This window comes from Anser brachyrhynchus (genome assembly GCF_964034855.1).
Source record: "Anser brachyrhynchus genome assembly, chromosome: Z".
Taxonomy (NCBI): domain Eukaryota; kingdom Metazoa; phylum Chordata; class Aves; order Anseriformes; family Anatidae; genus Anser; species Anser brachyrhynchus.
In genome coordinates, this window is record NC_137697.1 from 35,077,282 (window position 1) to 35,103,536 (window position 26,255).

Below are 26,255 nucleotides of genomic sequence, written 5' to 3' on the forward strand. Positions count from 1 at the left end.
AATGGCCTTCAAACATTTTAATTTAAAGTCTGAACAGGAGGAGTAAATAAACACTGGCCAGGACTGCAGACTGAGACCTACCATATCAACCATGGAAATAGATAGGAATTATTTTGCTGCAGCAGCTTCTGTACCATTAGGCTTCTGTAGTACCACTTTCTCCTCTTTGTTCATTTTGATCAAGATACCAGTTGTTTGGCCTGCAGGTAACATGACTATTTCACTGCTACCCTGAGGTAACAAGTCTGCATAGTTAAATCTCAAGGCATTTTGGACATCTTCACACAGAAACAATATAAATCAATGTGAAGAAAAATTAATTAATTCAAACAAAGAAACAAGAATTGCATCCATCACCAAATTTGTCTTTTCTATCCTTAGGAAATATTTTAATTGCAAATTTCATTTTTATCTTAAATATAACTGAATTCTTCATTATCATCAATGTAAAGCATATTCTCTTGGCATTTATTCTTAAGGCAGTCACTGAAACTGTTACTCTTGATTCCTATTAGACACAGATTGTCAAGGTGTATTTTGTCAAGGTATATTTTCGTGGTTTGAATCCCAACATCTCTAGGAATCTTTAATCACCTTGAAAGAAATCCTGCTGTAAGTTAAAGGAAATAAATTATAGGCCTTGGGAGGGACTGTTCTATAGCTGAAAAGTTCTTTTGCAATATTTACATAAACAACTGCACTAAGTATTTTCTACTCTTCCTTTTAGTAAAAAAAAAAAAAAAAAAAAAGTAAGATATCATAGTGAATTTCTGTTATCTCAGAAGGATCCTGGACCTGTGTAAGTGATGTTGACACCTCCTCTCACACTTGGCTGACATGATTTTGTAATCCACTGATGGCAGCAGCATCTTTGTCTTGCTCAAGAGTTAGAGGAACTAAAATTTACTCCTCATCTTCCCTGCTCCTCAGCACTTTCTCATTCTGAAGATACTCAAAGAAGGTTAGATTTATCAGAAACCACTTTACATCTTGTTAATCTGAACTTTCTGATCACAGGGAATGAAAGTCCATATGACTTTAATCAATGTGTGCAGCAATGAAATCTCTTGCCTCAAGCAAATCTGTTGTCTTTGTGCATACCATGTTTTTGTACAAAAGTTCTGACCCAACTTGAAAGAAATGCTGCTTTGAAATGCTGCTTTTCTGTGAATACACATTTACACACTTAAAAAAAAAAGTCTGATGTTTAGATGGTGTTTTCATCAAATCAAGACATCCATCTCAGCAGTGCTGAGACACTTGCCCATCAATTTGAAGCCTGAACCTGAATTATCGTGAAATTCATGAGTGTTTAGATTCAGGAATCTAATCGCTTTAACTTTATGAGAACCAGGTGAAACAGGTACAGTGAAAAGTATGAAACAAGCGTGTGATTACCTGTCACTTCTTCACACTCCAATGAGGATTTTACAATTCTTGTTAGCCATTATAGTCAAGACATAGCTAATTACTGATTCCACCCTGATGTGAGTGATTTGTTCAGGGAATAGGAGGAGGACAAGGACTGGAAACACACAAAGTATCACTTCCTGCTTGCTGCGCAAAATTTGCAATGAGCTACTCTCTTTTTAATCTTTTATCAGGCACACTGCCAATGCAAGAACTCTCTTGGCTTGGATACTCCACAAGACCAAAACCATGCACTGAATATGAGAGATTATTTCCTTGTTTGTTTTTGTGAATCACTTGTTTAATCTCATCAGCAGATCTATCTTTCTTGGAAGTGATCTCCAATAAGCCAGGGATCCAAACTGATTATCAGCTTATATTGCATGGATGTCACAACAGCATATGGCTTGTGGATTCCTTCTTTTTTCTTTTTCTCTTTTTTTTTTTCTCTCATTTTGAGAGACATGCAAATGTGGAAAGCAAATTTCCAATTGCGTGATTTTGTAGCAAGTACATTTATTGAGACAGTTTAACTGTTTGTGTTCTTTTAACCTTAGCAGTTGGAGCTCAAATAGTAATGGATCTTGTTCTTTTGCAGCTGCTAATGAAGCTGAAAGTACATGATATGGAAGTTAAAGTCAGCTTATTGAGAAGTGCTAAAATGTTTTTCTTCTGAAGGGGCATCAAAGATCATAGTTCACAAAGCTGTTGCAATGTCTGGAACATACTAGCAGCACCACTCAGGTTTCAGCAGGTGCTCCAGAAGCCCTCTCAGTCAAATTGCTAATATTGGAAAAGAGTTGCTTTGTGGTCTATGCATACTGTAACGAATAGAATAGAATAGAATAGAATAGAATAGAATAGAATAGAATAGAATAGAATAGAATAGAATAGAATAGAATAGAATAGAATAGAACAGAACAGAACAGAACAGAACAGAACAGAACAGAATAGAACAGAACAGAGTATCCCAAGTTGGAAGGGACCCACAAGGATCATCAAGTCCAACTTCTGGCTCCACACAGGTCTAGCTAAAAATCAGAATTCAGACAATATGACTAAGAACACAGTCCAAATGTCCAAATGCTTCTTAAACTCCAACAGGCTCAATGTCATGACTACATCCCTGGGGAGCCTGTTCCTGTGCCTGACAACACTCTCAGCAAAGAACTTCTTCCTGATATCCAGCCTGACCCTCCCCTGTCACAGCTTGACTCCATTCCCTTGGGTCTTATCACTAAAGTATCACTTATCACTTGGGTCACTCAAGAGAATAGGTCGGCACCTGCCCCTCCACTCCCCCTTGTGAGGAAGCTGTAGACTGCGATGAGGTCTCCCCTCAGCCTCCTGTTTTCCAGGCTCAACAAACCAAGTGACCTCAGCCACCCTTCATATGTCTTTCCCTCTGGGCTCTTCACCATCTTTATAGACCTTCTCTGGACACTCTCCAACACTTTTACATCCTGTTTGTACTGTGGTGCCCAGAACTGCACACAGCACTCGAGGTGAGGCTGCACCAGCACAGAGTAGAGCGCGACCGACTAGCAATGTCATGCTTGATGCACCCCAGGATACAGTTGGCCCTCCTGGCTGCCAGGGCACACTGCTGGCTCATATTAAAATTGCTATGACTGCCATGTATCCCTCTGAGATAAGTCTTGTTAGACTAATGCAGACCTGATGTCTCTGCCTGCTTTCCAGCCTGTGAATAAGTCATGATTCATGCTCACTGAACAACCATCATGGGGTCCTGGAAAATAGTGTGTTGGTCTGTCAACCATGAAATCACTGATATTGAAGGATTAATATTACCTCAGTCCAGTATGTCTCAGTTAGACCAGATGTCTGTTTACTGCCCCCACAGTTGTTTTTGCTATCAGCTTTGTTATTGCCAATTGGTTTGCTAAATGTGCTTGTAGCAAATGCAGTGGAAACCCCTTTCTCCAAAAACCTTGCAATCTCTGAAACAGAAGGCAATTTAATACCTGCTGAAATGCAGAGCAGAAAGTTAATTTGGATTGTTACTTCCCTTAGTCTACTTTGTTCTTTAAATTATGATTCAAAGAGGGCACTAACGTGCCTAAAAGCATTACAGAAATGAATCTCCAACAACCATCTCTGCCGAGATAGATCAGTTTCAACTTTTCAGATTCCTAAGTTTTCAACTTTTTCCTAAGTTCCTAAATTTCCTAAGTTCCTAAGTTTCCTAATTCCTAAGATTTCAACTTTTCAGATTCCTAATCATTAAGTATTCTACACTATTGCTAGAGAATCCATCAGAGGTTTTACACTGGTCACAGTAAATCTCAGCTGTAGTGTATCTCCTCAGTAATCTGGGGTCTTGCAAGGACATAACACTCACCTAGGATACTGATTCAAGTTTATTGCCCCAAGCTTTATCATCAAAACATATTGCATTTTTGGTTCAAGATATTGGATAGATCATCTGATGTGATTGGACTTTTCATGAGAAGAATCTCCGTTGGGTAGTTGCCTGAGACCACAGATTTAACCTGCAGGAACAGCTTTCATAGACGTCCTTCTTGTTCATTTAACTTCTCACCATCCTTGCATTTTCTAGCATATAACTGTATTTAGCAATTTCTATATTGAAAGAAAATGATACCAAATCAATGCGTTGCATCTCAAATTGAATTTTACTTCTAGAAGCAGATGAGAGGAAGAAAGACTCCCACTGCAGACATTATTCATATTTTCTAAAGTGCTTTTTTGAGGAACATACCTTATGGGATATAAACACCAGGATATTGAGTAAATATTACATAGACATTAGTCTTATCTTGACTAAAATGTTGTTTAAAGCAATATGTATGCAATATGTATGCCATTAAATAATATAACAGAACTAAGCAGAGACTTTTTCCACAAGACAGGAAGAAAAAAATGCAGGGAAAGGAAATGCTAATTTCTCAACACAGACAGTGTTAAGGGCCTAAGAAGTGGCTCCATTATGATCCTCTGTATTAAGTTGATAAGAGCAGTATTTTAATTATCATATTTTCTGATCTCCTAAATATGTTTTGACTTTTATTTGAGTACATTGTAGTCATAGTCATGACCAAGATGAATACTCACAGAAGTCAAGTTTGGGGTTCTTTTTACTGACTCAAATCCAGGGGACATAAAATCGTTTTTGATATTTTGGAGTTTCCTTGTCACAGCATGGTTTGATTCTACTTGAAAAAGCAGGAAGGGATGGTAGTCTTTGGGACCCACCAGACGTAGTAGCCTCTTTGTAATATCACAAATATAGGCCCCAGGCAGGCAGCAAACCTCTCTAGAGAGATTGTGCTGATGACAAATGGGAGCCTCAGTGCCTCTCAGAGGCACTCCTGTCTTCAATGACTAACACCCTACGTGCCTTCTTTGTGGCACTAGTTCTGATGCAGGTGGGAGACTGAGACAGCTTTGTGTGGTTGGTCTTTCCGACATCCCTATTGGAATTAGATCCCTGTGTTGCCTTTCTAAGGTCTTTCTTATTACTCTTGTAGTCTCCTCTCTCCTGCCCTGTTCACTCATCCTGCAGCTGGGTACTTCCTAAAGCATGAGAAGTTCCAGCATTGTTGAGTACCTCAGCAAAGACTGGGGATGTCTCCCTGCTAGGAGCCAGAAGGGTGTTCACCTGAAGGTACACTAAACCTCTATGATTTGGTTTTTAGCTTTGGCTGAAGTGGGGGCAGCGTAGGTAGCCCCTTCAGTCCTTTCCCAAGTCTATCTGACCCACTCTCAGTCCCAAATGGCTTCTATCCAAGCAGCATCACTGGCTACCCAGACTGTAAGCTTCAGTCAATTTAGCAAAGTCAGGAGGTGCAGCTCCTCCACCACATGTTCAAAACGGTGCCAGGCCTTAGGATCACCATCACTGCCGCTGAGTTTTGGAGTTCGCCCATGTGCCTCCTCCAGGGCTCAGCAGAGACCTTGTTTGAATCCCTGCCAAGACTCTCCCTTCTCCTGCAGTCATGCAGATGGGAAGGAGGAGATCCAAGGGTGTTTTGAGAGGTACTGTTGTTTGCTTTGGAAAAAGGAAAAAAAAGTATTCTCTCTCTATTCTTAATTTATATTGTTGTACCCACTGCATTTTTTTGTTTGTTTGCTTGTTTGTTTTTTTCTGTTTTAATAAATAAAACTGTAGAGGCATGTTTCTCCTTCCTAGAGGTAAATATATTCTGTTCTTGAAAGTTGTATGTTACTTGCATATGAAACTCAGAAAGAGAAATGTTCAGATATTATTGGAATCATCACCTGTGAGGTCTCCCATAACAGCTTTTGTCTGTATCATAATATATAGCAATGAGAACCAAAGGCTTCTTGTCACTTCTTGGTCACAGAAAGATGTTTGACTGTTTTCATTGCTTTTTCTTCTTGTCTTCATTCTTATTTAACCCTCTACTCCTGCACCACCTGCCTTTTTATCAGAATTCATTTCTGAAATAAAATAAATATGATTTGGATGATATATGTACCAAATAATTTTCTAGATAAGTTCAAGTAATTGGCAAAGTTTCATGGCAGTGAACTGACTGAAAAGCCATGAATTAGGAAATTAAACTGTAGGCTAAGTTTCCCTAAAGTCTGCTGAACTGATCCTTCAAAGATTTCAGTGGCCACCATATTATGCCATTTGTTTTCTATGCCTCTAATTTTAGAGTCCACTTTCAGATGGAACAGTACATGACTTTGAATAGCACTGAAATGGGGACAAAACTGCTTTGACTAAAGAAAAGCTTTAGCTTGTTCTCTCTCCATGAGGACCATTTGTCAGCATAAGAAATAATGAAGACAAGAAAAAAGTGAAGGTATTAGGCCTTTCAAAAATGACCCTGTATACAATCATCTAATCTCTGTAAACCAGTAGGTAGTTAAAAGTTGAAGGGCCCTTTCAATTCAGTTGTTCTGTTCATACAGGCGAGTTCTCACTGTGACACGGAAGCACAAATACTACCTTATTATTAGAAAACAGTCCTTACCTGTCCTAACCTTGAAGTCCTTAGTGAAACATTAAAAAAGCGCAGCAGGGCAGGAATGTCCCACAGTGTCCATTAAGACTAAAGAGAAAACATACCCTCCCTTCCACAAACAAACAGCCCCAAACCCATCTTATCATCTGCATGGTTTCTTATTTAATTGTCATATATTACACTTTGACAGCAGATTTTCAGCATGTTTTCTTATGTGAATATCACAGATTTCTGATTAATAGGAATTATCGAGGTGATTTTTTGACTGAGTCTAAAGTATGTCATTTCTTCTTTCTCCTCCTATCTTTCCCACACTTCCCTCTGTTTTCACAGGAGCTAACGCATCTGCTCCCGACCAGCTGAGCCTGGCATTAGCCTGGAACAGAGTAGACATCGCTCGCAGTCAGATCTTTATTTATGGGCAGCAGTGGCCGGTACAGTATATATGCGTCATCTTCTACAGAAAACACCTTAAACCTTACACAACATTAAATCTATTCTTTTGTCTTTGTTGGTTTTAAACCATTTTAAATTGTACTGGGTCATGTTTCCAGTCAAATACAAAGTATCCATTCATAGCTACTGAAGGCAGGTAAAGCTACAGACATAGCAATATGCTTACTTGCTCAAGGCAATGGTGACATCTAGCGATAACTTAACACAGAGAGGCCACACCTCTAAAAAAGAAGAAAACAAAAACAAAAACAACAACAAAAAAAAGAAAGCAGCACACTGATACTGTCAAGAATTGAAAGAAACAATTCTGCAACCTGAGAAAAACAAGCATTTCTTAACAGCTATGCTAATATATCGGTCTGTAAGTTAAAGGAAAGGCGAAACTTCTTTCTGTTCTTTCTGTTCTTCACCCTATATGCTTTTACTTGAAAATACTGAAGTTCACAATGATTAGACAACCAAATGATGCTGCACAGGTGTAGGGAGGTCATCAGGTGGACCGTGAGAGCTGTGCAGTGATATTACCACAGATGAGCTGTGACTCCAAACCTAAGCCAGTGTTAATTTTGTACCTACTGCTGCTTTGCACCGAGCTGCCTTCTTCACATCTTCCCCATCCTATGCTCCAGCTGCCAGCTATGGGGACAGGTCCCTGTCCAGCATTGTCCCCCAGGAGGCACCACAGGCAGAGCTACTCCGCCGGAGTGCAAAATCAGTAAATAGAGGGGCTGTTGGACCTTGTGAGGGGCAGTGGTGTAGCAGTCTCCAGTGCCATAACGCCCTGTTTACAATGCAGTTTTTGCAGTGGTAAAAGCTACCCAGCAAAAGCTGAAAAACACTGTCTCCACCCTTAAAATCTACCACATCTTCACTCAGAAGGTTTAGCTGAATCACAACGTTCATTACTGTGACAATTGTTTTGTCACTGGCATGAAAAATTCATGTGTTCATTGCATGAGCATTTGTATTTCCACATGAGAAAATTATTACAAAGGAAATATTTTCTGTTTAAATATCCTTGTTTAAAATGTAGTTTCTGGAGTTTGCTGTGCCTTAAAGCTAATTTCAAAAATCCTTGCGTTTTCCATTATGGAGAGAAAAAGACTTTTTATTTTGATTTCAAATACTGGGCATAAGCATGCAACAAAACACAGCAGACATTTAAATGGTACTAAGCTGTCCTTATCCTTATTGCAACATCATAGAAATAAACTAAAATAAAATAAATAAAATAAAATAAAATAAAGTAAAATAAAGTAAAATAAAATAAAATAAAATAAAATAAAATAAAATAAAATAAAATAAAATAAAATAAATAAAATAAAATAAAATAAAATAAAATAAAATAAAATAAAATAAAATAAAATAAAATAAAATAAAATAAAATAAAATAAAATAAAATAATAAAATAAAATAAAATAAAATAAAACAATAAAAAAATAAATGTTGCAAAATGCAATCATTTTGCAAGCTAGAAGCTGAAAGCATGAAGTACGTTCTCATCCCTCCACCTCTCGCTAGCCTGAAAGTGATGTAAAAGGAGAGGCTATGTATAGGAAGACCTCTTGCATTTGGACCTTCAAAGAAATGCTATTTTTGAAACTATTTCCACTTCCTGGGCGTCAAAGTTTCCTTGAGTCTCAACATCACAAACTGAGGAAAAAGCTAGTAAAGATAGAATTAAAGTGAGTGTTTGTATACATAACAAATATACACAATATAAACAAAATATTTGTCAGGAAAGAGTGATATAAAGAAAATAATGAGATACTGAATAGTGGAGAGGTACTATCACCAGTTTACTATGTTTTGATTCCTTGTTCCTTATCTGGATTTCCTAGAGTATGTTAATCTTAACACTCTGACACTCATTTCTGAAATGCTGCCCTGAATCAGAGAAACCAATACAGACTAAAACTGTGATTACCTCATTTTAAGTGAAGCAAAAAAAAAAAAAAAACCTTACAATTTTTGCCACGTATCCCTGCTTGTGCCAGAGTGACATGACAAGCCGGATATGGCCTGTGATGCCCAGGAATGGCCTGAAATAATCACTTGCTTTGCAGGTGGGCTCCCTTGAGCAAGCAATGCTGGATGCACTGGTGTTGGACAGAGTGGATTTTGTGAAATTACTCATAGAAAATGGAGTAAGCATGCATCGGTTTCTCACCATCTCCCGGCTAGAGGAATTGTACAATACGGTAGGGCCAACCTAAGGCAAATTTTCTTACTCTGTATTCATTGTTCTAGCCCCCACTCATATTGCAACAACAAGGCAGCCAACAACTGCTGCAGAAATTTTCCGTGTTAGAAGTCCACGCTTTCTCTTAGCTTTGTCTCTCACATAATGGAACTCACTGTGTCTTACCCACCTGAACTGTTGTACATACTTTATGAAACTTGGATTAAGCCCCGCATGGTACTGGCTGATTTCTGGTCATTGTACTTCCAATATGATGGACCTCAGACTTAGGCAAATAGCACTGGCTGGAAGGCAGTAATTAGCAAGCTGGGACCTGTATGATTGTGATACATGACTCATAAGTGTACAAGCCCTGAAAAATCTTGCAAAGGTTAATCAAAATCACACACTAGAAAACAAATGATAGAAGACTTATTGGGATAACATTCTGAAGTTAAAGGTGTAATGTGATGATTTGAGGAGGGCCACATGTCTTTACAGTGAAGAACTTACCTGTGTCTTCACAGAATGTTTGAAAAATTACAGTTTTGATGTTTAAAAGCCTGTTTGCAAGTTTTATATCTTTACCTTACATAAAACTGCACAGGTTCAAATTGCTTCTGAGTTCCCAGCTCTAAAACACATTCTGGCATTGAGATCATAATCGCCTATTGAGAGAAACAAAGGACTTTGAATTGGTACAGTGGTATGGAAAAAATTCTTCAAGCTTTGCCTAAGTTTTAGGATTACAGGTTCTGTCTGTGGAAAAGTGGCCATGGTATAGTGCATAGGTCTTTTCAAAAAGTTTTGTTTTGCCAGTCCTTTTCAAAGCCTTGCCACCATAAGCTTCCACACTGGGCTATTATCCAGAAGTGTTTTGTACTGATGGTGACCAGAAGTCAGTCTTTCAAAAATATCAAATGTGAGAATTCATTAAATTCAAGCAAAATATGGAGGAACAAGTACTTATGCCAACATATAGCCAGAATGTCCCATCTTTGATCACTTAAATCTTGCCAAATATCTGACATCTATATACTAAGAACAGAAGGCCTATGAGATTTCTTGTCACAAAGATAAGCACTGTATTACTTGAACCAAGGTGAGTTTCTATAGGGAGTACGTCTGAGGAAAGTTTAATGTTCAACATCTAAAATAAGACCTTTTAGAACAAATTTTATGTGAGCCATAGAAATCACCATAAATTATTCATGCAAGAATTCCAAAAGACCTTACCTGTGAAATCCCTAAGCTAGCAAGTGTGATAAAAAGCATGTATCCATGGTAGCCTCAGCATCAAAACCAGAAAATGACCAAATAAAAACTATTTAATTTCAATTAGAGCCCTGAGAGTGACTTGGGAAGCTACAGACCAGTGAAATTGACTTTTGTCATGGCAGATGTCTAAAAATACAATAAAGAATAGAATTAACAGGGACACAGATCAATTTTATGTCAAGAAAAAAGAAATTATACATGGATTCTGTAGGAAAATGCAAAACCTTAAACGTTTATTACAAATTTCGAAGTCAACATGCAGAAGAATGAGGAAGTTCTACTTCATACACCTATGTTTCCAAAAAATATTTAATAATGTTCATCCTCAAAGGTTATTAAAGAAATTTGGCTGTCATGACATAGAAGAAAAGGGGGGCACTTAAAAGCTGCTTGACGTATAGAGAGGAGTAGTAATATATGGTCTGTTTTCACCACAAAAGATGGTTGATTCAAGAGCTTATGCAAGGATCACTGTTATGCAGTCTATTTAGAGATGACCTGACAGAGACTACTGAAGGGACAATACGTGCAGGTGGTTTGGCATCTCTTTGGGCTGGCAAATTTGAAACTGTTCATGAAGAATTGCAGGAAAAGTCTCATCACATTCAGTGATTGGGGTACCTAAAATTCTGTTGATAAGCACAGAGCAGTGTATGTATGGAAACACTGACATATGCAATAGTGTCATCTATTGCCAGTCATAGCTAAGGAGGCCTCCTACTAAAATCTCTGAAAATACTCAACTGAAGTCAATGTACTTCTCCACACAAAATGCAAATAAAATTGTGGGAGTCATTCCTGCGAGATCTTTGCGTGTCAGGTCAGGATTCAAAAGATTAGGCAAATTCACAGACTCTATGTACTATTAGTTGCTGTCAGAGGAGACAACACAGATGCAGCCTCTGGCCCAGAGGTTCTCTGACTCAACAACAGTGGAAGTGGAGATGCTGAGCACAGGAGGGCTGGTGCCTGACCTGCTGCTCCTCTTTCCACTCTCATCCAGAGGTTCTGCACATTGTGCTAGAGACTATTCTGCATGACTAGGACCTTAGATTTGATGTAGTATGGCAGTTCTTTTGGTTTCCTTACCGAAGGGTTTTGTGTGAAAAAAGGCCAGTCAAAACACTACACTTTTAACTGATTAAAAATATATATATACATATGACACTATATTTAAAGTGTTCTCAGTTGTCTGGTTCTTAAGCTACTAAACTGAGACAGCTATTTCAGCATTTATATCTTGCATGGCCTTGGACAGCGCAAAACTATTTTATTCTTCTGTATTTGTCCTTTACAGAGACATGGACCATCCAACACTCTGTATCATCTAGTCAGGGACGTCAAAAAGGTAAGAGCCCAGTAGACGGTAGGTTGGAAATAATGTCATGATTGCTTTCTGTAGCTAGATACAATCTCTGTTTTGCATGAGCTTTCAGTTAGAACCTTCTCCTTCCCCTGCTGTTACAGAATGTCTTGTCTGTTTGTACTGAATATTAACTTTCTGCATACAATGCACAATTATCAAGTTATTGGGCTTGCTTTTGCTGTGATCTTAGATGCTTGGGTTATAGTGCTTCTGCTAGCAGGATTGTAGGCTCTTGTATACCCTGTGGATTTATGCTGTTATCTGTATTTTTCCATACCTGCAACTGTCATCAAAGCTAATTTTCATGTTGTTAATTTTTGAGTCTGTGAAATAACTGTTACCTTTGTGTTGGTTCCTAGTTCATTGAAATGATTCCTCGTTCTGTGTTTTATGGTATGATGTAGCTGTCTTCCTCAGAAGAAACATATAAAAAAAGATAGCACAAATTTTCTCTGTCCCCTTATCAAGTTAATTTCCAGCATCTTGAATTATAAAGAGCCATTAAGAGGGTAGGGCAGAAACATAGAAAGATATAGCGACAGGGAGGAGACACCAAAAAAACTTTAGGTATTTGCTGTGCAGGATTAAAAGTGTTACAGCAGCAGCAATAAATAAAAGTCTGTCATCCTTTAAATATAAGGATCAAGTAAGGAGATTTACCCTGTAACTGACTTTATCAGCTTGGATATTCTTCCCAAGCATGTGCAGATTGCAACCTTGTTCACTGTGTAACTCAGACATCAAGGCTGGTGTACTTGAGAGGGCAGATTTCTGTACATGGGAATAGTTAGAGAGAAGGGAATGGAGAATTTTTGTAAAAGCACAGCTTTTAGTGTTTTCTTCTGTCACTGGTAGCTGAGCAGAACTGAAAGAAAATAGGGAAGGAGAGTGGCAATGCTTAAGAATTCATCTTTCTATTAAATAATGCTACGGAATAATCAGTAGTGATGTTTAGAGAGGTTCTGATGTTTTTCTTCGTTTAGCATGTTACATGGCATCAGTACTGTTCACTTATATAGTATATTAAGTGACATCAAAAAATGTGAAATGTCTACAGAAGAAACCAAAACTGTTCTCATGAACACAGTCCCTTGGCTGGAGCAGAGAAAAGCTGGAACACATTTAGACTGTCTGCTTCTCCAAGTTAACTAATTTCTTTTGTTACTAAATATGCTTTAAGAATTTGAAACAAGTGTTCGTCTCTTTGCTTTAAAACAGACTTTTCAAACTCCTCCCAGCATCACCTTTCCAAGACCTTCTTCAAAGCCATAACAATTTGTATATTGAGTAATTAAATAGTATCATCTTTATCTGAGTCAATAAGGAAAGATGTATTTTTAAGGAGCTCTCGAAAAATGAAAATAGTCAAATAGGATCATTACTTGTAGGTGTACATTGATAGGCATTGACATTAAATGTACTTACGTTATACTTAACAACATTATTTGTCCACAGTGATTGCTAGATATTAGGTGACAGTGATTTTTTCCTTAAATGCATCTTTCTTTCCTCTATCCACATCTAAAGTCTCCAGTAATTCCCACTATGTGAAGACAACATGCAGTGTTATTAGAATATAGTTAAGGGCTTTGAAAATAAATAGTCTGTGGTAGCCCCCCAGCACCTTCTTCAGAGAATACTGCACCTCTGTGGATGTATTTCTTATTTTGTCAGTGATGAGGAACAACTACAGTTCACAAGAAAAAATGTGACGGCTCACTAAAGCCTGTACCCGAGCAATGAGATACCTCACCAGTCAACCAAGCTGTAAATCTGTCAGCAGATCTGACACCAGTTTAAATGAAAACACCATCTTGGAAATAACTTCTTAATGGACATTGCTATTTGACAGTTAAGTGGCCCACTGTGCATGAAAACTAGACCATGTTGCTGATGCTAGTTTTTGAGTATGATATACACTAGTATATATGTATATATATAAATATATAAAAGTATATATATATATATATTGAAGCCAGGTACCTAAACTCTCAGATTTAATTACAGTATCACAAATCATAAATACAACCATGTAGTGTGTCACCTTGAGACAACACTTGAAGGACATGCATACTATGTGACTTTTTTATGCCTGCATCCCAATAAAACATGCATTATGCACAAAGGTACATGCTATTGAAAGTTATTTTCATCTAAGTAATTGTGAATTATCAATCAGAAAAGAGCTGCTTACAAATTATAGAAGTATTATTTAATGTCACTTTATTACAAAGCTATAAAAATCACTGGGAGGTTTTTGAAAGACCACTCGGTCTGCTTATCAGCACAAAGAAGCTGCACAACAGAAGTCACATTCACATACCCTGGGAATGCACATGCAGGCATGCACGAATACACACAAAAACATATAAAACTACAAAATAAAATATTTATTTTCTTCTTTGGATTCCTGAATGCAAATTGCTGTGAAGACTGTCAGCCTAGGCAGCAAATTGCAGAGGCCCAGAGAAAGACTCTTAAATAATTTAAGAGGACTTAAATTCTAGATATGTCAATTCATAAGGCAAATTACTTCTTAATGGCTCTGCTTTAGAGAGAACTGTGTTCATCTCTCTTTTTGATCCTCCCAGTTCCATAACTATGTACGAGGCCAACTCTGCATCATTTTTATCATGACCTTTTTGACATCTTCTGTCAGGGGTACAGAATTTAACCCACACGGTTGACTTTTCCCCTTCTTTGTACAAACTGATGCATTCAGAAGAATACTGGTTGTGCCTGTCATCATTTTCAAAAGCAGACATTGCCCTCTACAGGTTGCTTGTAAAGAAAAACTCCTTTGCTGACAACTTGCTAATGAGTAGTGAAAATTAACAGATCAGTTTCTTCTTTAATTCAAAACTGGTACATAATAAATATGTCTTAATCTCACTGTGGGGTAGCATATGTTTTCAAAGTCCTTTATTTTGGACTGCCACTACTGTCTACTCTTCCAGATAACTAGCAGGTATTATACAGAATTTTGAAAGTATTATCTGCTCCTCAGTATGCAAAATCAGAGGGTTTATATCAGTTGAACATAAAAATGCACGAGGTGAAAAAAACACTAAAACTGATTGTCTTTCAAAATTGAAGCTTCTTCAGGAAAAGAATAGTGCATTAGCACTAAAAATTTTGTCTCAGCATTAAAAGTTTAACTTATTATTAACTGGGGTAGTTATCACACCTTCACCACACCCAAAAAAAAAAAAAAAAAAAAAAAAAACTTCTCCTCTGTCATTCCTGACCACCTTGTTTGTTCTGGAATTAGCCCACCCAAATTATTGCTGTTCTTGGAGGTGTTCTGGCCCACTTGCACCAGTGTGTTTTGTGTACAGGCAGATCACCACTGTTAGAGTAGTTCGAGGTGTCTACTGGTACAGCAGACGTTTTGGTATATGCATACCCCTTTGAGACAAGGCTAGTCCAATTGGCTTTATTAGGGTTGCTCACTTTGGAAAAGCAATTCTATGTTTATTAGCATGGAGCCATACTTACAAGTATGTCTGCATAAAACATATATATCTGCTGTGGTTTTAGGAGTTTTCTGTAGCAAAGTGTTTCAGTATTATCTAGAAGGTTTAAGAGCATCTTTCATTAAAGTAACTGTATTGATTTTTTTGTATCTAAATCTCTTTATGAAATTTCAGAAATCAGAACAACTGATTGCCATTCTGAATAATCAAGAAAGTCACACATTGTAATGCATGATGCAGCCTGAATCCTGTTGTGCTTTGTTAATTGCACAGTTGTTGGGGTTTTTTGTTGTTGGTTTTTTTTTTTCAAGCTAATAACATCGGAACATTCAGTTTCAGTCTCTTATATTAAGACAACAGGAGTCTGCTGAAGAACTACAACTCTGTCTTTTTTACTCCCACTTCTGCTAGTGACTTCAACCTTGTTCTAGAAAAAAAAAATTGTCATTGTCTTAAGCATTCTGGAAAGGGGAGAATATTTGGGAAAACAAATAAACATAGCAGGGTTAAAACTTTAGATTTATGTTGATTTTTCTTTAAACTGTTCAGAATAGAAATGTCTGGTTTCAAATAAATTGATTAAATATGCAGTCCTGCAAACCATAGCAATATTCCCCCCATCAGACTGGCCAAGAGTAGGAAGACTGGAAAAGGATATGCCAAGTGACAGCACTGAAACATAGTTGGCAGTTCACCTTTTGCCACTAAATTTGCTTGATCTTACATCTCTTTGAATTTCAACCCAGTGCCAGTGCACCACAGTGCTACCTCTCTCTCTACTTCCTCAGCCTTTCAGCATGCTGTCAGGTGAGCAGGGTGAGCAGGGACTGAAATAAGCTCTCTTTTCCTGGCTGAAGTAGAAGAGGAAGGAGGATCTTTGCATCCATTTCATCTCTTCTGCAGAACCAGGTGCCATCTGCTCTCCATTAGTGCCTCTCTGCTCTGAATCTAATAAGCAAATCTGCAGAGAAGCCAGGCAGACATGCAGATATTTCCAGCAAGACAAGGCAGTCATAAAATTGCTTCATGTGAATTATTAACCTTCTTTTGATGATCACATAAAAAGAGCTACAGGCTAACTGTAATCTGTGCTGTATATCATTATAGGAAATGTGATTATTTTATTAAAGTGGACTGAATAATTTTGAAGCAAAAAATTACAATTTCCTGGTTCTTCCGCAGTGTTGACTGCAAAATTATTTTTTTTTTGCTAGAGTAATTTTCTCTTTTTTTCCAAAGCTACCACTTGCTGTTCACAAACAAGACTACTTACCTCTCTTTCTACCTTTAATTTGTGGCCACATCTCTTGCACTATGACATACAGGACCGAGTTGTAAATCTGTACGGTCCTTAATGAGATCTCCAGATTTGGGTGACCTATTCAGAATTTTCTGAATCATGCCTTCTTTTCCAGTAGGGAACTGCTTGCTGAACCATGAACTGCTGTCCAAAAAATTCAGTGGCAATGATTTACAGAAAGAGGTAAATTTGGGTTTGGGTGTGTCCCCTCCCCATTAATCCTCTCCTCCTGAAAATGGACCAGTTTGCCTTGCAGAGTTTCCATGGGGAAACAGAAAAGCAGGAGTGCTGTTGCTGGGCTTTTGGTCTTCCGTTGCAAGAGAGCCCCAAGAGCATCAGCGCATCACTGAGACCAGCCCACTCTGAATTTGTTCTGGCCTGATAGGTGTCTTGTCAGACTTACTGTTCCAAGAGAACCAAAATACCCACTTGATTCAAAGGCTCAAACTAAAATGCAGAAGAGACAACCTGTTATTGAAGTTTTTCTTCATAGCTTAGCAAGCCATGTATATCCCAGAACTCAAACCAGTGTTGCCATTTCCAGACCCAACAAAAAAGAGAAGGAAGATATCTGTAAGGGAGTTCACAGAGTGGATATGAATGTATTTACAGTTCTGTTTCCCTTCAAAATGAAAGGTGCATGCTGAAGTCAGAGTATATTCATATTATATTTAGCAGAAGATAAGAATGGAACAGAAGTAGAAGAGTGAGTATGTAGAAATATTTTTCAGGATTCTGCTAATGACCCTTGTCACAATCACAGTTCACCTTTCTGGAAAACAATCTCCTTGGCACTGCTGGAATTTAGGTAGCAGGATTACTGTGCTTAGAGGATTTTTCAGTAAAATACTTTGGGAGCTCAAGGAGGGCCCATCTAGGAAAATTGCTAGTCCTATATTTTTCTTCTTGACCAACCCCACAAAGAATTAACCATAGATATTTTGTTTATTACAGTTTTCATACTCACTTTTATACATACATTTTCCTCATAATATGCGTGAAATTTAAGCAATGATAGCAGTCTATTTGCACATCATCCCCAGAACTGGTGTGTAAGTCTTCTAGAGTAGCTAATGTATCTGTTCCTCACTGTCCTTCCTTTCCTGGAATGTGGCAAGGAAACACTTCAGGATGAGAAGATCACATGTATAAGCTGGTTTCATGCAAGCTATCAGTTTTGCACAATGTCACTTTACAGTGGCTCAGCAGTGCAGATGAGGCAGTGCAAAGGGATGCCAACAGAGATGTGAGATGCCAGGACAAGAGATGTGAGGGACAGGTGGTGCAGCAGAGGTGCTGTCCTGCAAGGCTAGGGCTTGGCAACTGTGCCTGACCTTTCAAGTGCGCTGATCCTCGTGCTTTTTGTTCTGCAGTCATGTTCCTTGTTTTCCCAGCTGAAGAATATGAGCACTGTGTACTGACGCTATCTTCTGTTACTATCAACAAGTTCTTCACCTTCTTATTTAACTTGTGTCTTCTTTCCAAGCGAGAATATCCAGGTTTCGGTTGGATCTATTTTAAGGTGAATTAATTAACAAGTATAATAATACATTATTTTTTTTAACTATTTTATTTCATTCTAACATCTTTATAAAGTATATTTAACAATGCCAGTAATAATGATTTCTCCCACCCCCACAATCCTACTTATTTTTGTTACAGGGAAATTTACCTCCTGATTATCGAATTAGCCTGATTGATATTGGCTTGGTGATAGAGTACCTGATGGGAGGAGCATATCGCTGCAATTACACCCGAAAACGGTTCAGAACACTGTACCACAATTTATTTGGCCCCAAGAGGGTAAGGAACAAATTGCTTCTCTTCTGTTTGACTGCACCCATTGGCAGGGATTGCAACAGTTTCTTGGATGGTTCCAGGCTTTGGGGGGAATCTGCATGCACACACTATTCAGGCTACAGATTCATTTCCATTACTTACATAGCAGCTATTTCACTGAAATGCATTGTAGTAGGTCAGCTGCATTTTTTATGAGTTTAATGAAAAAATTACTGGGTTGAGCTGTCCTGCTGCCCTGGTGAGACCACGACATAAAGCAGCCTCCCCTGGATTTAAAATCTGTCATTATCAGTATCCACAGCTTTCAAAAGACCAGTCTGTTGATTTGTACCAACAATACCACAGGGCACCTGGGTTAGACTTGAGAAAACTTGTTTTTTTATAGATTCATGTCCTGTCTCAGGACTCATCCTCTTGATTGTGGCCAGAAGAGCAAAGAAACCCGTAACTCAAAACAGGCTTTACTGTTTGCATGTGTCTCCAGCTAAGTCAGTGAGATCATAGCAAAAATACCATTCTGATTTTTTTGGAGTTTTCTTGCTTGATAGGTTTCAAAATTTTGAATCCAAAGTAAATTTATTATCTTTCTAAAGCATAAAATATAATTATTGTAATAATAATGCCACTGACCCAATCCAACTTGAAGGAAATTCTGATCAACTGTTGCCAGCAAGATTTGTAGTTCTTTGCCTATTTTTGCCTCACTTTTTCATTTCATGCCTCAGTCCAGGTTTTAGCAACACACACTACTGAATATTGTTCAAAGTCACTATAAAGAGCAACAGCTCTGAGGAAAATTTACAGCCATAACACATAACAAGGGGGTTCTTTCTTTCCCTACATGTTCATACTTCACTTTTGAGAGGAAGAGTAGTAACCAAAGCTGCCAGGAGAGACCTCCTTCGTTTAGTCATATTCCATTAAGAAAAGCATTTAAGTAGAGACTTCACAGACACTGACGCAACACATAGAGCAGATTTGTATCAATAAAAGATTGCCAGGTAAATGGCCAAAACACTGAAGCACTCCTCAGAAACTCTCTCATGCTAGTGTCTCTTAGCAGTAATTCCTGTTTCCATTCTACTAGAACAGACACAATCCAGCTGGAATTTACATCTGAATCCATATGTATGTCTTCTGTTGTTTGTTTTGGTGAAATAGGGTCAAACTCAAGGTTGAATTAAACACGTGTGTAGTTATTTATTTGATTTATATGTGTGTATTATATTAGATTACATTTCATTATATAGAGATTATTTACATTAAATATTGCATATTTTATACTCTATATGTTATACATTGCATTGCACACTCATGTATGTATATATACACATATAGTTGTAATTTTTCATCACCCTTCTGGGAGAAATAACATTTTTCTAACTTTTTTGTACAGCCAAAAGCCCTGAAACTGTTGGGAATGGAGGTAGGCGACCTGTGATAAATCTTAATGTCTTTTTCTTCTTTGACAAATATAAATGATATCCAGATAATATTTAAGTTCACTTTGATGAAGGCACCAATAGTTGTTTTCAAATTTTTAATGAGTAATGTGCCACACCAGTTGTAATTTTCATCCAGATAACTTGTTTATGCAAGGGCCAGATTAAGAAACATTTCTTAATAAAAATCTAACAGGTAGACAAAAGAAAAGAAGGCTCTGCCACCTCCGTGCACCAGGTTTATTTTGATAAAGGTTAAACAAAATGCTTCGATCTGTCAGCCTATGCAGTATTTCAGTCAGATTACTATGTAATTTTAGAAAGATTTCAAAGAAATGAAGCCATTGTAGAGACTGGTGTGGAAATCTTTCTGTGGGTCAAATTTTCGTCAGTTTTGTTGATGCTTCTGTCTACCCTGATAGTTCAAATAGGTAGTGTTGTTTTCTTGTTTGTTTACTTTATACTACAACTTTTATTTTGCTGTCTGCAGATGCATCACAGAACAGGTCAGCTCATCTGAAAAAAAAAATAAAATAAAATAAAATATAATACTAAAAGTAAGCTAAAACTGGAAAAAGAGAGAGAGAGAGAATCATAGAATATCCCAAGTTGGAAGGGACCCACAAGGATCATCAAGTCCAACTCCTGGTTCCACACGGGACCACCCAAAAATCAGACCCCATGTCTGAGAGCATTACCCAAAGGCTTCTCGAACTCCAGCAGGCTCGGTGCCGTGAACGCTGCCCTGGGGAGCCTGTCCCAGTGCCCGACCACCCTCTGGGTGCAGAACCTTTCCCTAACCCCCAGCCTGACCCTCCCCTGTCCCAGCTCCATGCCGTTCCCTCGGGTCCTGTCGCTGTCCCCAGAGAGCAGAGCTCAGCGCCTGCCCCTCCGCTCCCCTCGTGAGGGAGCTGCAGGCCGCCATGAGGCCTCCCCTCAGCCTGCTCTGCTCTGGGCTGAGCAAACCAAGGGACTTCAGCTGCTCCTCATGCGTCTTGCCCTTTAGACCCTTCACAATCTTTGTAGCCCTCCTTTGGGCACTCTCTGATAGCTTCATGTCCTTATATTGTGGTGCCCAAAACTGTAGCCAGTACTCAATGTGTGGCCACACCAGTGCAGTGCAGAGCAGGACCATGCCTTCCCTCGACCAGCTGGCAGTGCTGTGCCTGATGCACCCCAGGGTACAGTTGGGCCTTTTGGCTGCCAGGGCATGCTGCTGGCTTATGTTCAATTTGCTGATGATCAAAACCCATAGCTCCCTTTCCATGGGACTGCTCTCCAGCCTCTTGTCCCACAGTCTGTATGTACATGCAGGGTTGCCCCATCCCAGGTGCAAAAGCCAGCAGTTTCTCTTGTTAAACTTCATATGGTTGGTGATTGCCCTGCCTTCTCATTTGAGGCTAGCTATAGAAACAATGTTGGACTGGAGAAAGAAGAGGTAAGCACGGAATAGAAAGGCAGATTGGGTGTAAAGAAAGGTGATTCTGATTCTGTTGAGAAGATAAAGATACAAAATACTAGGAATAAGATGGGAGGAAGTCTTCAGAAGATGAGACCATCCCTTGGATATGTACTGTCTGTCAGTAGGAGGAATGAGGCAGATGCTTTATAACACGTTGTAATTGAATTAATGCTTAGCTTTATTTTAATGATGGCTATTTCAAAGTGGCTCTGGGCATTGTCATGCTTTGTGCTTTCAGGGAGAAAGAGCAGTTCAGAGTCATAGTCCAAAGCTCTTTTTCCCTATATTTAGGTATGGGCCTATTGACTTTGTAATTACAGTGCATGGACCAAAACTATTGCCACTGTTTCGTGCTATTAAATATTTTATCCAAAAAAGCTGAATGGGCTGGCCTGCAGGGAATGTATCTGACATCTCAGATACTGACCAATACATTATGTGAATTGACTGAGTTCCTTCACTGGGGAAAAAAAAAAAAAATCTCTACAATTCTCACAGGATGATGTCCCTTTGCGGCGAGGGAGGAAAACAACGAAGAAAAGAGAAGAAGAAGTTGATATTGACTTGGATGACCCTGAGATCAATCATTTTCCCTTCCCGTTCCATGAGCTGATGGTGTGGGCTGTGCTTATGAAGCGTCAGAAGATGGCCCTCTTCTTTTGGCAGCATGGGGAGGAGGCTATGGCTAAAGCACTGGTGGCCTGTAAGCTCTGCAAAGCCATGGCCCATGAAGCATCAGAAAATGACATGGTGGATGACATATCCCAAGAGCTGAACCATAATTCCAGGTGGATTTTCTTTCATACACATTTTAATGAATGAAGAAAATAATAATTAGGAAAAAAAAAAAAAGAGAGAGAGAGAGAGAGAGAGGGAGAGAGGCTGCTGACCCTGCCTTAAATTTGCTTATCTGTACCTTGATTTCACTTCTAAATTGTAGGGAAATTGTAGAGAAAGTCTCTCTCCCTTTGGAGATAGACTAAATGGCTTTTAAACAATCTGTCTGCCAAATGAGCAATATTGCAACCAAGGCAACTTCTGAATAAGAAGGTGTCAAGAAGTTAGTGAATTATCTATACTGCATATGAGTTCTCCCTGAGGCCTCAACAGTCAGGCTGCAGTCTTTCTCTGTGCTTTTGCAAGGCACTGTGTTCATTCTAAGCAGAACAACTGTTGAAATCCTTATGAACACCATATGCAGGCAGAAGTGGTAATTAACCAATAGCTCCTACTTAGGTGAGCAGGACAAAACACTACATTTCATAATAATCTTTCCTGATTTTAAAAGACGGAGACAGAAAATGATGATAATTCAAAAAATCTTATTAGATTCTCCTCGTTCCAGGAGACTTGACCATGAAGTCATGAGCAAACAGAAGACTAGCAGTCCTCCAGACTGCAGATAACCAACAGATTTCAACCAGAAAATGTCAGGGAGGTGGGCAGGCAGGTGGGAGCAGACAGCTGGTAGCTGTGGGTGCTCAGCATGTCTAAGCTAGGCCATTTATTTATATGCCTACCATTAGCCACTCACATTTGAAAAAGTGGGTTTGTGTGCATGCAGTCAACATCACGATTTGCATGATGGAAGGTGATGCACCCGCTACAGAGGCTGTCACTTCCTGAGGGGTGTTTTCTGCAGCAGACCATGTGGCCTAATAGGAATGATCAAATGTCCCTCTGTTGCAGGGACTTTGGCCAGTTGGCAGTGGAGCTGTTGGACCAGTCATACAAGCAAGACGAGCAACTGGCAATGAAACTGCTGACGTATGAGCTGAAGAACTGGAGCAATGCCACATGCCTGCAGCTCGCAGTGGCAGCCAAGCACAGGGACTTCATTGCTCACACTTGCAGCCAAATGCTGCTCACAGACATGTGGATGGGTCGTCTCCGGATGCGCAAAAATTCTGGCCTAAAGGTCAGCATTGTTTTAAAGTAAAATTAATAGCCAGAGGAGTTCTGATAGATGGTGATGGGGTTCACAGCAAATTAGTGATAACTTGTTCAATTAACATTATGCTGGGGGTCTTATTCATAGTGGTATTAACCAGGGTATGTTCTTCCTGTTTTTAACATTTCATCAGAGAGCTTATCACAAACCCAAGTTCAAAACCCATTACTTATTTTTTTATTATCTTTCTCAAAGCCCCTTCCAAAGTCAGTGAGAGTTACCACAATCAGAATCGAGCCAGGAGGTTAGTTCATCACTCTGCCTGGACACTTGAGGAGTTAGCCAAGGTTCTTAAATTTAAATAAAGAAAATGGATGTGAAAGTGAATTAACACCTAGAGAAAGGTAATTAACAACTAGAGAAAGGTAAAAGAAATCCAACAGCCTTCCCCAGAACAGGTCAAAGAGAGCAGTACAAATGTTCCTGCAGTCCCCCACCAGTCTTCCTGATGATTGCCCTGAAGGAACTAACCAAGGGGATACAGATGATACTCCAATTTCCGAAGTTGCTTAAGCTTTACTTCCACCTGCATAATTGCTAAGAGAGCAAGGTGGGTTCTGTGATGTGAATTTCTGTTCAGAAGAAACCTGGGCTGCCACTTTCACCAGAGTTCTCACCAGAGCACAAAGTCAGGAATTTTCTCTTCCCCCTAGCTGACAAAGAAGCACTTTCAGGGAAGACCCTCTCTTTCCTGTATGATTTCTGTGTGTGAGAAGTGATAATTTCTCAGCTGCTTTGCTGTGTGAAAAGTTGTTTGGTAATGGTGAGAACGGTGATGACTGCTTGCATTATTATCATACTGTGTATAATGCAGTAATGATGATGAATGGGAGTGTGTGACTAACAGGATCCTCACCATCCTCCCTCAGGAGCTGCACTTAGATGTTGTTCTGCTTACAGATAGAAAGCATTCTTGTATTTGGAGGCATTTTTGCTATTTTTCTGTCTTCTGTCATGGGCTCCGTGCCCTTCATGGGGGACTGCTACCTTGTTCCTTGCTTGGCTTTGCAGATACTCCACCTGGGCAGGTGGGGGTCCCTGCAGCACCTAATTTGCCACTGCATGCTTTCACTTTTACAGCACATACATCTGAAGCCATAAAACAGAGCTTCCTTTCACATTGAATAACCAAAGATAAAAAGCTGTTTCCTTTCAGCTTCTCGTAACAGCTGGGCCCCTCACAAAAATCCTTTGCTCAGTTTACAGTCTGTGTTTTATTCCATTGAAGCTCATTAGCAGACCCTGTTTAAAGGTAAAGCAGGCTACATGAGCAGGAAGCAACACAGAGAAGAGATAATTGACAAGTATGAGTCATGGATTATTTCCCACAAATAATTTTATCCCATTGAAACTGGCAAACAGCAAGAAGGCTGAGCCTAATTCTCTTATCATCCCACCAGGGAGGTGCAGCACCAAGGGGAAGGGGAGAGGCAATTGTGAATCCTGCCTGGACTTCTCTCAGGGAAGTCAGGTTTGCTTTTTACCCTCTGACAAATGAGCCGGGTGCAGGAGCAGTGCAGGCAGCCAGGTGCTCAGCTTGTCCAAGGCTGGGAACAGGCTGCGCACATGCTCACTGCTGCTAACTGCAGTAACCTGGGTGTTTTCAGTAACACACACATGCTGTCTGATGATGAGACAAACACAAGCAGTCACCATCCCCAACCAGCTTACAAACTAACTGGTTTCACTGTCATCTGAGATTTTCCAGAGATTCCAGCAAAAACAGAAAAAACTGTTGTGTATATGAATACAGACTGGCCACTTCTTGTATTATTATGATATCTCTTCAGTTATACCCCAAGTGTTATTCATTGCATATATCCATGCAACGTAAATGTAATGTTTTTTTCTGCACTCCCTCAGCATAACAGAGAGAAGGCAGAAAAGGAGGAGTTGGTATTAGTGTAAGCATAATGTAGGCTGCCAAGCTAGTGAAGCAAAATCTAAGGGAACTGCATAGCTAAGCACATCAACATTTGCTACTGATGGCTGTGCTTCCTGTCCTCAGATCCACATGTTTATGTCTTGACTACCTGTGTGTATTAGGTATGGACACAGGGAGCTTGAGACCCTGTCTATAGAAATTGATAATTCCTGTCTGTCATTTACACTGATGTTCTCTATTATGTCATTTACACTGATGTTCTCTATTACATAAAACTCGGAAATCAGCAAGTCCAAAGTCTGAACATAGCCATGGTACCACCTGTCGTTGACCCTCTGTAATATTTTGTAAATGCATTCATGTATTAACAATACATATCTGATGAGAAAGCATTTTATCTCATGCGATAAAATACTCAAGAGAGACAATTAGCCATAGCACTCATAGCAGTGGTAATAGAATTTACATGCTTTGTTTCACTACAGAGCTCTGAAAACATTACCCCAAGTGACAAATACTCTATTGCCATAGAAACTCACTTGCGCAAGTATATTTCTTTTCTCAAATGTCCCAAGGGAGTTGTTCCATTTGACTCTAAATAACCATCATGATTGTACTCTTTACTGTGATGATTATTGTTATCATTATTATCATTGCTTTAGGTAATTCTAGGAATTCTACTTCCTCCTTCAATCCTCAGCTTGGAGTTCAAGAACAAAGATGATATGCCTTACATGTCTCAGGCCAATGAGATCCATCTTCAAGAAAAGGAGCCAGAAGAACCAGAAAAACCAGTGAAAGAAAAAGAGGAGGAGGACATGGAACTCACTGTAAGAGCTGACAATAAATAGCGAACTGAGAGCAGCCTCAATGCTCTCAGTTTGCTATTTTGTGGGTGCTGTAGGTCATCTGATACATTTAGCAGATGATAGGATACCACTCCTAATGCTCCCACCTCTTCAGCGCAAATCAAAATAATTTGGCATCATTGTGTCTTGATGTTGCAGTAGTACATGGTGATACTGAAGCACCACTTTGTAATGTAATATCTTCATATTTTGATCCAATTTGATGCTGCAATACCTGAAATAAGTTCAAGATTCAGATAAGTTCAAATTTCAGGATTGATAGAACTTGACCATGATAAAGGGAGTACACCTCTCTGGTAGAAAAGATGCTCACAAGTTGTTGGGGAAGGGAGGATCATTTCTTAGTTTTTCAGTTGGAAATATGCAGAGATTTGTGGAAGCTAGAAATGTATTTACTTT

The 26,255-nt window shown here is 39.1% G+C and overlaps 1 protein-coding gene across 1 annotated transcript in view; it reads left to right on the forward strand.

The window, feature by feature from the left end:
- The first annotated feature begins 16,531 nt into the window (after positions 1 to 16,531).
- The window catches only part of LOC308185760 (transient receptor potential cation channel subfamily M member 3-like), a 28,768-nt gene continuing 19,044 nt past the window's right edge, over positions 16,532 to 26,255 (forward strand). Inside the window, exons 1-6 of the mRNA XM_080574301.1 lie at positions 16,532 to 16,630; positions 18,110 to 18,250; positions 19,644 to 19,673; positions 21,650 to 21,939; positions 22,841 to 23,069; positions 25,650 to 25,817. Of these exons, the coding sequence (XP_080430427.1) occupies positions 16,547 to 16,630; positions 18,110 to 18,250; positions 19,644 to 19,673; positions 21,650 to 21,939; positions 22,841 to 23,069; positions 25,650 to 25,817 (942 nt within the window). The 5' untranslated portion in view covers positions 16,532 to 16,546. The remainder of the gene's footprint in view (positions 16,631 to 18,109; positions 18,251 to 19,643; positions 19,674 to 21,649; positions 21,940 to 22,840; positions 23,070 to 25,649; positions 25,818 to 26,255) is intronic.